Source organism: Amphiprion ocellaris, chromosome 17 (genome assembly GCF_022539595.1).
Source record: "Amphiprion ocellaris isolate individual 3 ecotype Okinawa chromosome 17, ASM2253959v1, whole genome shotgun sequence".
Lineage (NCBI taxonomy): Eukaryota > Metazoa > Chordata > Actinopteri > Pomacentridae > Amphiprion > Amphiprion ocellaris.
This window is the reverse complement of record NC_072782.1, coordinates 31,584,998-31,597,321: the sequence shown is the minus strand read 5'-3', so window position 1 is coordinate 31,597,321 and position 12,324 is coordinate 31,584,998. Positions and strand designations below refer to the sequence as shown.

At 34.5% G+C, this 12,324-nt stretch overlaps 1 protein-coding gene across 4 annotated transcripts in view; it reads left to right on the top strand.

Moving 5' to 3' along the window:
- Positions 1-12,324, top strand: part of dcc (DCC netrin 1 receptor) — a 305,906-nt gene that overhangs the window by 228,589 nt on the left and 64,993 nt on the right. For all 4 annotated transcript variants that reach the window (XM_055004135.1, XM_055004134.1, XM_055004133.1 and 1 more), the window contains exons 19-22: positions 3,453-3,560; positions 4,450-4,644; positions 4,730-4,762; positions 9,801-9,866. In XM_055004135.1, the coding sequence (XP_054860110.1) occupies positions 3,453-3,560; positions 4,450-4,644; positions 4,730-4,762; positions 9,801-9,866 (402 nt within the window). The remainder of the gene's footprint in view (positions 1-3,452; positions 3,561-4,449; positions 4,645-4,729; positions 4,763-9,800; positions 9,867-12,324) is intronic.

Genomic DNA, 12,324 nt, shown 5'->3' with positions numbered 1-12,324 from the left:
CGACCCTCAGGTGTGAGACGTCGTGCAGTTGGGTGATATGCGAGTGAAATTGCAAGAACAAACATATTTGAGCTGTCAGTCACAATAAGAGATGGTAGAATTAAAGGCAGAAGTTAGACGTTGTGGTAAAATGGTGCAATTAGCTCTAATTTCTACAGTTTAGTTAGTGAAGGCTGCAGTGTTTGGAGGTAGAGAACCACAAAGTGACCAAAATCAGACACAAAATTCACAGAAAACATCCAGAAATGACAAAAAACATGGCCACAAAGTGACAAAAAATGTCTTTATTAATGGAAATCAACAACAAAGAGATGGAAAAGGACCAAACTGAGAGATAAAATGGTGTAATGGTGCAAAAACCAGAAAAAACACATCATTTTTAATGGCTCTCATCATACTGTAACATTCTGAAACTAATACTCTGGTCATTTTCTGTCTTTGTGTGTCTTTTTTTGGTTGTATTGTGTCATTTTGTCTCGTAATATGGTCCTTCCTTATTCCTATGTTGTTATCTTTAATTTCCTTTAATCACTTTCTGGTCATTTTTTTTTCCATTTTGTCTCATTTTCTACCATTTTGTTTTTATTGTGTGCTTTCCCATCTGTTTGTTTTTGTTTTTCGTTTCTATAACATGTTTTTTTTGTCACTTTGTGATCATTTGTGTCTCGTTTTAATCATTTTCTGGTTGCATCATGTCTTATTTTGGTAATTTTCCATCATTTTCTGGTTGTTTTAGGTCAGATTTTAGTTTTTTCTGTCATTTTGTAGTGGTTGAATGTCTTATTTTGGTCATTTTGCACATCTATGTACCTCCAAACACAGAACTGTAAAAATTTAACCCATTTGCACCATTTTACTACAGTCTCTCGCTGGCTGTTTGATGCGTCATTTAAAACCCCGCTGTGTTTTTCACTCAGAATTATTGTTATTATGTTGCTGATGCAGATCAGTCTGAGCAGTCAGTAGCATTGATTACAAACCGAACACGGTTTTAATTAAATCCGTTTGCAGCGCTGGAGTCTCCTCCCCCCAGCAGGTACTTTCAGGAGTATTTTCCCGTCAGTATTTATTAAAGTACAGGTTGTCAGCGTCACTAAAAGGCTCAGCTGGAACTTGTAATTTTCTGCAGCGCGTCGTGTCACATTTAAGTAGCGGTTTCATTAGCCGACTCCGGGGCGAGAGGCTTCCACTCCGATCCTGGTGTGAAACTTAAAAACTCGTCTTTAATCACACGCCGACTGCTTAGTTTCCATGGCGACAGACGAGGAGAATATAAAAAGAAGAGGCCAAGCGCTTGACATTTTCACAACAGGAGCGATGCGACAGGGCAGTTTGTCTGGGTTGAGTCCAGTTCAAACAGCAGATCGGTGGAATAGAAGGAAGCGACTCTCCAGGGGTTAAAAACAGGTGAGCTCACCTGAATTCAGCTGCATTTTCAGGACTTCTACTGGAATATTTCTGCCCTAAAATGTCACTAAACTAATATTCAGTCTTTATATCTGATAATGTAAAGGTAAGAGTGTGATGAGTGGTGATTGGACGACGCTTTTGCTGTTTACTTCCTGGTTCTGACTCACATGTGACAACCACAACCAATCAAAATCCCGAAAAGCCAAAAGTGAGACAACTGGAATCTCAATTAACTTCAAGAGAAAAACATAAAGTAAATCATTTATCACTAAGGTGTAAACACTTTGAATATATTTAAATTTGTAAATGTCATTTTCTGTCATTTTGTGATTGTTTTAAATGTTTTTTTATTTAATACTTTTTTTGGCTTAATGTATCATTTTTGTCATTTTCTGTCAGTTTATGGTCATTTTGCTTCTCATTTTGGTCATTTTATCTCATTTTCTCGTTTAATGTCATTTTGTGTTTCTTTTTTGGAATTTAGTCTTTTTTCAGTTTTTTGTCATTTTTCATCAATTTGTGGTCACTTTGTGTCTCATTTCTCTCATTATATGTCATTTTTTGTCTCGTTTTTCTCATTTTATGTCATTTTGTGGCTGTTTTTTGTAATTTCATGTAATTTTGTGTATTTTTTCTGAGTTTTAGGTTTCTTTTTTCATTTTTTGATCATTTTTTTCATCACTTTGTGGTTGTTTTGTATCTCAGTTTTTTTCATTTTGTGTCATTTTGTCTCATTTTATATAATTTTGTATCTCATTTTGTGTCTCTTTTTTTCATTTTATGTCAGTTTTGTCTGATTTTCCTCATTTTATGTCTCATTTTGTGTCTCTTTTTTAAATTTTGAGTTTCTTGTCATTTTTTCATCACTTTGTGGTTGTTTTGTATCTCAGTTTTTTCACTTTGAGTCATTTTGTGTCTCATTTTATATAATTTTGTATCTCATTTTGTGTCTCTTTTTTAAATTTTGAGTTTCTTGTCATTTTTTCATCACTTTGTGGTTGTTTTGTATCTCAGTTTTTTCACTTTGAGTCATTTTGTGTCTCATTTTATATAATTTTGTATCTCATTTTGTGTCTCATTTTTCTCATTTTATGTCAGTTTTGTCCTATTTTCCTCATTTTATGTCTCATTTTGTGTCTCTTTTTTAAAATTTTGTGTTTCTTGTCATTTTTTCATCACTTTGTGGTCGTTTTGTGTCTCATTTTGGTCGTTTTCTGTCATTTTGCCTCTTAATGTAGTCATTTCCCATGTCTTCATTGTTGTTTTCCATTTGTTTTTGGATGTTTTATTGTCTCATTTGAGTCATTTTCTGTGATTTTGTGCCTAATTTTGGTCAATTTGTGTTTCTCCTTAGTCAATTTCTCTAATTTTGTGTCTCAGTTTGATCCGTTTGTTGCTGTTTTCCACTTCTTTAGGATGTTTTTGGTCACTTTTTTGGTCATTTTCTGTCTCTTTTGCCCATTTTTTTGTCATTTATTGGATGTTTTATGACTAAATTTAGTCATTTCTGTCATTTTGTGTCTTATTTTGATCATTTTCTTTCATTTTGTGGTTGTTTTATATGTAATTCTAGTTATTTTTTGTTATTTTGGAGCAGTTTTGTAATTCTGGTAATATTCTGTCATTTTGCCTCTTAATTTGGTCCTTTCCCTTCTCTTTTTTGTTCTTTTCCCTTTGTTTAAAATATTTTTTGTCACTTTGTCATCATTTTTTGTCTCTTTTTGGGTTTTTTTGTTATGTTCTGGGTGTTTTATGTCTCATTTGAGTCGTTTTCTTTCATTTTTTGCAATACTGTGCCTAATTTTGGTCATTTTCTATCATTTTATGTGTCACTTTGGTCCATTTGCATTTCTTTGTTGTTATTTTCCATTTCTTTAAAGATATTTCTTGTCACTTTGTGTCTCATTTTAGTCATTTTCTGTCATTTTATAGTTGTTTAATATCTCTTTTTGGTCGGGGCAAACAGTGCAGCTTTCTTCATGAACTAACCTGTAATTAATTGAAATTTAAGCTAATCTCAACATTTTCATCATAATTGACAGCTCCAAGCTCCGCCCCCAAAGACCTGACGGTGATCAGTCGCGAAGGTCGACCTCGAGCCATTTTAATCAGCTGGCAGCCGCCGATGGAGGCCAACGGACGGATCACAGGTGAGCGAACGAACACACCTGTACACATCAACTTCACTTATTCTGATTCCTGATTGACTTCCTGATTATTTTTTTTTTTGTTAATGGATCAATCCTTAATCTGTAGTCAATATCATTTTGTGTTCATTTGGTGTCTGTTTTTAGGCATTTTGTGCAAATTTGTAGTAATTTTCAATATCCTTTTTGTTGTTTTATGTCATTATGTCTCAAATCGGTTTTTTTCTGTCATTTTGTCTCTGAATTTCGTCCTTTCCCATTTCTTTGTCATTGTTTTCCACACAAAATGGTGTTTTTCATCACTTTGTGATGCGTCTGAGTTTCTTTGTTGTCATTTTATGGAATTCATATGGTTGTTATCTGTCTCGTTTTAGTAATTTTGTGATCATTTGGTGACTCTTTATTGTCATTTTATGTAACTTTGATGTATTTTTTGTCTCATTTTGGACATTTTGTGTCTCATTTTGTTTGGTTTGTGGTGTTTTTGTGCCTCTTTGTTGTCGTTTTACCTCTTTTTGGTCGTTGTGTGTCTCATTTTGCTCATTTTCTGTCAATTGGTTATTTTGTTGCTAATTTTTGTCTCTTTTCGGTCATTTTACGGTGTTTTTTGTCTAATTTTGTGTCTCCTTTTGTCTCTTTTAGTGATTTTCTGTCATTTTTTTCTCTCGCTTTGGTCGTTTCCCATTTCTTTCTTGTTTTTTCCCGTATCTTTAAGATATTTTTCATCATTTGGTGATCATTTTGGGACTCTTTTTAGTAATTTTTTTGGTCATGTGGTCACTGTCTGTCTCTTTTTTGTCACTTAAGTCAAATTTATTACTCTGTCAGAACTTGCTGTCCTGTAGGACACTTTTAAAATTCTTCTTCTATCTAATTCCTCGTCGTCCTGCAGGTTACATCCTGTACTACACGCTGGATAAGAACATGCCGATAGATGACTGGGTGATGGAGGCCATCAGCGGTGACCGACTCACCCACCAGGTGGTGGATCTGAACCTCGACACCGTTTACTACTTCAGGATTCAGGCCAAGAACGCCAAAGGAGTCGGTCCTCTGTCGGAGCCGATCCACTTCAGGACCGCCAAAGGTCTGGCAGAAATCAAGACCAAGTCCTGCAGATGATTCCTTTCTTTTATTTTTCATAAAATTCTCTTTTCTTTTCTTTCCTCCAGTGGAACATCCGGACAAGATGGCAAATGATCAAGGTAGGAGTCTTTATCCCTCAGGTCTGAATTATTCCAAAGTAATCCCAGATATTCAGAGATTTTTCCAATCAGGTCTTAGTTTCTAAAGCATTTGAGTCATTTTCTGTCATTTTGTGCTTAATTTTGGTCATTTTGTGTCTCAATTTGGTCCTTTTCCATTAATTTTTTACCGTTTTCTATTTCTCTGGGATGTTTTTCATCACTTTGTGGTCATTTTCTGTCTGTTTTTGTCCATTTCTGTCATTCAAGGAAGTTTTCTTTTCACCTGAGGCAACGTTTTCTACATAATTTAACCAAAAAGCAACAGAAAATTGAAGAAATATAAAAGTAACTCCACTGTCTTTACACCAATAAGCCTATCTCACTGAGCTGAAGAAAAGCCATTTGATAATTGCAAGTTTCTGATGGCCATTGTGTGTCATTTTGTGGTCATTTTTCTATCTCCATTTAGTTGTTTTATTTCATTATGAATGTCTCATATTGGTCATTTTCTATCATTTTGTCTCTTAATTTGGTCCTTTGCCAATTCTTTGGCATTGTTTTTCACACAAAATGATGTTTTTCATCACTTTGTGGTCTTTTTGAGTCTCTTTGTTGTCATTTTATGTCATTCTGTGGTCGTTTTTGTCTCATTTTTCGCATTTTCTGTCATTTGGACATTTTGTTGCCAATTTTTGTCCCTTTTAAATCATTTTATGGTCACCTAGTGAGTCTTTATTGTTATTTTATGTCATTTTTGGGTGTTTTTTGTCACATTTTGGTCATATTGTGTCACATTTTGTGTCTCATTTTGCATAAAATCAGAGTAATGTGACCAATTAAACGTCTCAATAATGAAAAAGTTGATTACCACCATTGTGATCCCCGTTATGATTGGTTTTTAGGTTTTGTTGATCTGGCTAACACAAAGAAAACCTGGATTTATTAAACTTGCTTCATCTTTCTGCCCAAACTACAGCTTAATTAAATGAGTAACTGTTTTAAAACTCAATCAAAGAAGTTTTGTTTTCACCTGAGGCAGCATTTTCTACATAATTTAACTAAAAACCAACAAAAATGGAAGAAATACAGACATATCTCCACTATCTTTACACCTACAAGAACATACCAATGAACTGAAGAGAAACCATTTGCTAATTGCAAGTTTAAAAAAAAAAAAGGAGTAAAGAATAGAGGAGTCTTCTGTAATTATTAATGCCATCACATGAGAGCTGTTAACCACATTTAAGTTTATTAAATTAACTGAGACGTAATTAAGACTCCGTTCAGAGCTTCTATTCATCACACAGCAGAAGAGACGCTAATGAGCCAAACTGAAAACTTCTCTTTTATTTAAATTTCAATCAATTTCGTCTCAGAAGGCGCAAAGCTTGATGTTTTTAATGTTGACTTTTATTATTCAAAAGCTTCCGAATGTAAAATTAGTGAAACTGATGAAATGCGTCTGCAGAGAAACAGAAATCTACAATAAGATTCATGTTGTTTCAGGTGTTAATGTTGGTTTAAAGCTCTGGAAAGTTGTTTTAGTGACACCGAGTCCAAATGAAAACCACCAGAAACCTGAAAGAGTTTTGCAGAATGAAGTCACAGCTTCTTTTTGCTGCTGTCAGACGTCTTTGGAGGGAAGACGGAGCAGTAGTATCGGACTAACGGATCCTCTGGAATCGTTAACTGAAGAGTGATTCAGCATTTTCAAGAAGGTTCTGACTTCGGTCAATAGAGCTGCATTGTCACTGCACTTCTTTAGCTTTAAACATGCAGAGAAAGAGTCGTATTTTTACACAAACAAAGACTTTTTCTAAACTCTAGCCAGGTAATGTTGGTGTTTAACCTTTACCAGGCTTCTAACATGTAAAATAGTCCAACAAAGTGGGATATTTTCTTACCTCTAACCAGAAAATAAGTGAAAACTAAATGTAAACAACAGAAAATGAAACTTGATTCTGAGATTGATGAAAGTCTGGTCTTCAAACTTGTACTGAAAGAGTCAAATTTTACCCAAACCAGGACTTTTATCCAAACTCTAACCAGGTGATGCTGGTGTTTAACTTTAACCAGGCTTCTAACATGTAAAACAGTCCAACAAAGTGGGACATTTTCCAAAACCAAACCAGAAAGAAGTGAAAACTAAAATAATCAGTGACAGAAAATGAAAGTCTGATCTTCAAACCTTCAAACATGCAGTGAAAGAGTTGAATTTTAAACCGAACCAGGACTTTTTTTCCAAACTCTAACCAAGTAATAATGTTGGTGTTTAACCTTTACCAAGCTTCTAGCATGTAGTTAACATTGTAAAAATGTCAACTAAAGCGTAATATTTGACCATTTTCCCAGTTAACCATTTGGTTTCGGCATCTAAAGCTAAAGTAAACAACTTCTACCTCCATCCTTCACACTAAAAGCTTTTTCTACTACATTATATAGGTAAAATATACATTTATTTATAGATTTAAATGAAGATGCAGTTTAGTTTTATGGGCACGTTTTGGAGACGAAGTTGGAAATTGTTATAGGATCATGAAACAGCAGGTCTCGTGGTTTATTGAAGGTCTTTTAGAGTCCATTTCTTACCAAGTTGGAGCTGTTTTTGCAGAAAATGAAGCTCTAACAGCATATCATGCAGGAACATTCATAATGTGTTGAGTTAGTAGATTGGTGTTTGTACTTGAACTTTATATTTTAAGACAAGTGGAACCAGAAAACATACTAATCTTGACTTTTAATATCAGACTGGAAATGATATTTGAATTGTTGCATCTTGAGCAGAATATGCACGTCTAGTTATGTTTAATTTGATTTTAATTGGTTCCTTTAGAGCTACAGTGCAAATTTACTGTCCAGTCTATTAAACATTCTCACCTATTCCAGATGAATTAGTCAATCTTTAAGAGAATAAAGTCATCTTTAGCTTCGATTAGCTTTAATTGGCATATTGAGGTTTATATTTACCAATTTGGTCCAGTTTTCTGTGATGAGGAACCACATCAGTGAATTCTCCATATGTTTTTTTGTTTTTTATTTTAATAAACCGACACCGTTTGGTTGTGGAGCTCAGGGAATATCTTTAGTGCATCTGGATGTAATTGCATCGAAGCGATTCCGGTGTCAGAGTGTTAAATGGTGCTGTTTGTCACTGACAGCCGAGCGTGCACGTGACGTCCGTGCACGCTCCCCCCGTATAAATCTGAGGTGTCGGAAAGATTGATGCTGGAGCCTGTTGTACACCACAAACACACCCAGAGACTGACGGCAAACAAGCCGTGTGTGAAGAATATTAACTTTAATTTAAAAACAAAACAACCAGAAACAGCAGATCTGTTCCATATTTCAAAAGTCACCAAAGAACAACCGGCTTTTAGCTCTGAAATGCACCACAATTATGTGTGTCCTGTGGCTTTAAGTGAATTTGCGACTCGGAGGTCTTTAGCTTCCTGACGGGTTTTTGAAAATCTCTTTCATCAGTTTCCAGTCAGTCGTCTGTTTGCAGCCTCTGTGATGATCTGATGCTTCAGTCAGGATGAAATCTGGGGAAAAACTAGTAAAATGGATGTACTTTGTGTCCGAATCATGTGCAACTAAAAGCATAACTGCAACTAACTAGCAACTGGACTTTAACCAAGAAGACCAGGACGTCATTTGGTTTCGCTTTGTGGTTCATTTTCGGCAGAAAAACTGTCAGATTTAGGAAAATATCTGAATTTGTTCAATTCTTTTACATGTTAGAAGCTTTGTGAAGGTTCAACACCAAAGTTATTTGATTAGGGTTTGGAAAAATGTCACAATTTGGGTTTATTCTGAGCATAATCTGGCAAAAAAACCCAAAAAAACATTTCCATCCAAACTTAACGGTGTTTGAATTATTTATTACTGCAGTGTGGTGTAGCACATAGCGAATGAAATTACAAGAACTTTTCAAAATTATATAATGACATTTTTAATCAGTTAAAAAAAACATCAGATTTGAACTTTACATAATTAAAGACCTTTAACATGACTTTCACTATCATTAGCGTTAGCATTATCGCTAAAAAGGTTCTTCTATTTCTAAATCAATCAACTGACCTCAGGTGTAAATTCAATTCATTTAAACTCAACTTAATTTCAGATTATCCTAAATGCGAGCTCAGTATACAGACAAACAAAGATTTTAAAAGTTGTTTTGAACTCGTGTCCTCTTCTAATGGCCACCTAAAGTCATATTAAACTGAAATTCAACTCTAATGGTTCAAATTTTGATCAGATTTAAACTTAATCAGTTTTAAAAACCCATCAAATTTGACCTTTACATAATTACACATTTTTGGCACGACTTTCAGTGTCATTAGCATTTTCGCTAATATTTTTTGTATGCTATAAAAATTACCCTCAAACTAAAATGGTTCTTCCATTTTTAAACAATAAAGGGTGTTAAAAAAAAACCATCAAATTGGAACATTGAATATTACAAAGCTTTAACATTACTTTAAGTGTCTTTAGCATTAGCATTATTGCAGTGGCAATATAGATTTTGTTTAATACACTATAAACTGCACATGATAGATTTAGTATTTATCCACAAAATAAAATTTAAAAAATCTTTGTGTTTTTAATCAGTATACATAAAAAACAAAGGTTTGTAACGTTTATTTGTGCTCGTGTCTCCCTCTAACAGTCACCTGAAGTCTGATTAAACTGAAATTGAACTCTAGTGGTTCAAATTCTCATCAAATCTGACCTTAATTAAACAGTTTGAAAGCCTCCGCGGCCTCTGTGACCTTTTTTGCGATCCACTCCTCCTCATATAATCAACAACCTCCTCCGGTTGTCCGACGCCGTTAATGCTCTCCGGGGGTTACCGTGGCAACCATTTAAAGCGTCCAATCCGGCGCCGGCGTCCAGAAACTTGAAGATCCGAGCTCAACCTGCCCTAACAATGTAATTTATCTCCTAAGAAGGAAGCAATCTCTCTGAAGGGTTCCTCCATCCGGCGACTAAATGACTCCATTTTCTGTCCTTTTTTATGTTTTTTATTCCTGATTTGTGTCGTTTCCTGTTTCAGGTCGGGGAGGAGATCACGCCTACTGGCCGTCCGACAACAACCTCATCGACAGAAGCAGCATCAACGGTAAAAACTTCCTTTTTTGGCTTCTTTATTGGTGTGAAGCCTCTTTCTGTGTCACATTCTGTCGCATCATCGCTCGTTTCTCCTCTAATCACTCGTCTAAACTTCCTCTAATGACGGCGGGCTGATTTGCAGTCCGTTAGCGTCGCTTCCTGTTTGCCGTCGCGTCGCCTCTGGCAGAGAAAAAAAATTTAATTAGATTCACTATCTCGCCATCAATCAGTGTTTCTACAAACTGAAGAAAATAATCATCTTCATGGAGAAACAGTATTAAAAGCGCAGCGGCGGTGGATAAATCTTCAGCTTTCAGGGTTGTTTTTTTTTTTTAACGTAATGACAAGAGCGGCGGCGTTATTGGTGTAATTTGACGGCGCAGGAAGACAAATGTGAGCTGTTAGTTTTTAATGAAACAACACAACCGCCAGTGTCAAACTTCAGCGTAATTATTGAGATAATGAATAACAATCGTTGTTTAGTGTCATTTCTTACTAGGAAAACAGCACTCATGTTATTTCTAATATTAGCCACAACTCAATACTAATGCTACTGTTGATGCTAAAGACAAAACTAACACCTAAACTAAGAGAAATTCACTTTTAACCAATTATAAAATTCAAAGTAGTATTTCAGAAGCAAAAAAGCAAATTAAAACTAGCTAATGGTAACATTAATAAAAGTACTGACAAAAATATTAACGTAATGCTAATGCAAGCAACAGTCATTCTAATGCTACTGTTGATGCTAAAGATAAAATTAATGGCTAACATAAATTCATCTTTTTACCAATAATAACATTCAAAATAGTAATTCATGTGAAAAATCAAGTTAATATTCATGCTAATGCTCATTCTTATAATAATACCAACAGTATTGCTAATGGAATGACGCTAATGCTAAAGGAAGTCATGTTGAAGTTGTGTATTAAAGGCTATACTCATGCTAATATGTGCTCAAAAGAAGCTAACATTAACTCCAGTATTGACAAAAATATAAATTTGACGTAATGCGTATTCAAAGTCTAATGCTAATAAAAATGCTAATGCTAATTAAAAATCATTCTACTGCTTCTGTAGATGCTAAAGATGATATTAACTGTAAAGCTAACACAATTTTTTTTTCCAGTAATAAAATTCATAGTAAGAGTAATTCAAGGTTAAAATCTAACTAATATTCATGCTAATGCTCATTTTTATAATAATACCTTAAATATTGCTAATGTAATGATGCTAATGCTAATAGAAGTCATGCTAATGTTATGTAGTATTAAAGGCTATACTCATGCTAATGTGAATCTAAATATACAAAATTATGTTGATAATTATGTTCAGAACAAGCCTAGCAAACAAGCTAGCAATGCAAACTCTAATGCTAGTACACATGCTAATGCTAATTAACATGTTAAAGATGATGTTAACAATCAAGCTAACACCAATTTTATTATTTTCAGTAATAAGTGTTCAAAAAAAATTTAGCATGTGGTTGTAAAATAACACTATATTTTACTGAATTTAAATTGGCAAAAATACCAATATTTTACAGATATGTGGCATTTTTTAATAGAAAATTAGCAAAATAAGGATTAAAAATATTAGAATTTTCCTGTTTTATTAAATTGTAGATGTCTAGAAAGATCACAGAAAAACGAAACAAAAATCTTTATTTTTATCAGTGATAATCTATTATTTTTCAATGTCTGACTGTAAAATTTTTTCTCTGTTTTGGTAAATTAGATTATTAATATCTAGTGTCACAGAAAAAAGTAATAATTCCCACGTTGAATGTGGAAATAAAAAATGCCTAAAAAATCCAAATCTATATTTTTAGATAGTAAAACCATAAAACAACAAAGACTTACACTGTTTTACTGTATTTAAATCAGCAAAAACAGGATTATTTTACAGATATTTGCTGTTATTTTCAGTGTTTTCATAGTTTTACAGTCATATTTTTGTTTATCTGGCACCTTAGCTGCCAGATTTTTTAATGTTTTTTTTTTCTGGAGCTTATTTCTACTTCCTGTTTGAGCTGTTTGTGCCGACCTCTCTGATCCTGATTCTGATGATATTAATGTTCCTGCCAGGGAAATAACTGTAAAAGTTCATAATCACAACCGGAGCTGCTCGTCCAATCAGAGGTCAGAGGTCAGGGTCGGTGCCAGCAGTGATTCATTGGAGGGCAGCAGAGCATTATGGGTAGGGACGGACCCCATAAATCCGTCCTGGCCGACCTCCGGCCTCGTCCGGTTTTACGGCGGCAGTATTTCACCTTTAACAGCCCGAGGAAGCAGATCCTCCGTCGGGTTTGTTGTTCGGACGTCGGGCTGCTGCACAGTTCTTTCATTTCTTCCTTCAGAGAAGGTGAAGCTGAGAGGTCTGTAATTAAAGATAAAAATACCTGAAAGGAAACAACATCTGAAAAAGATATGAACGTCTTCAACCCTCACAGTCCCCAGAAACTCCAT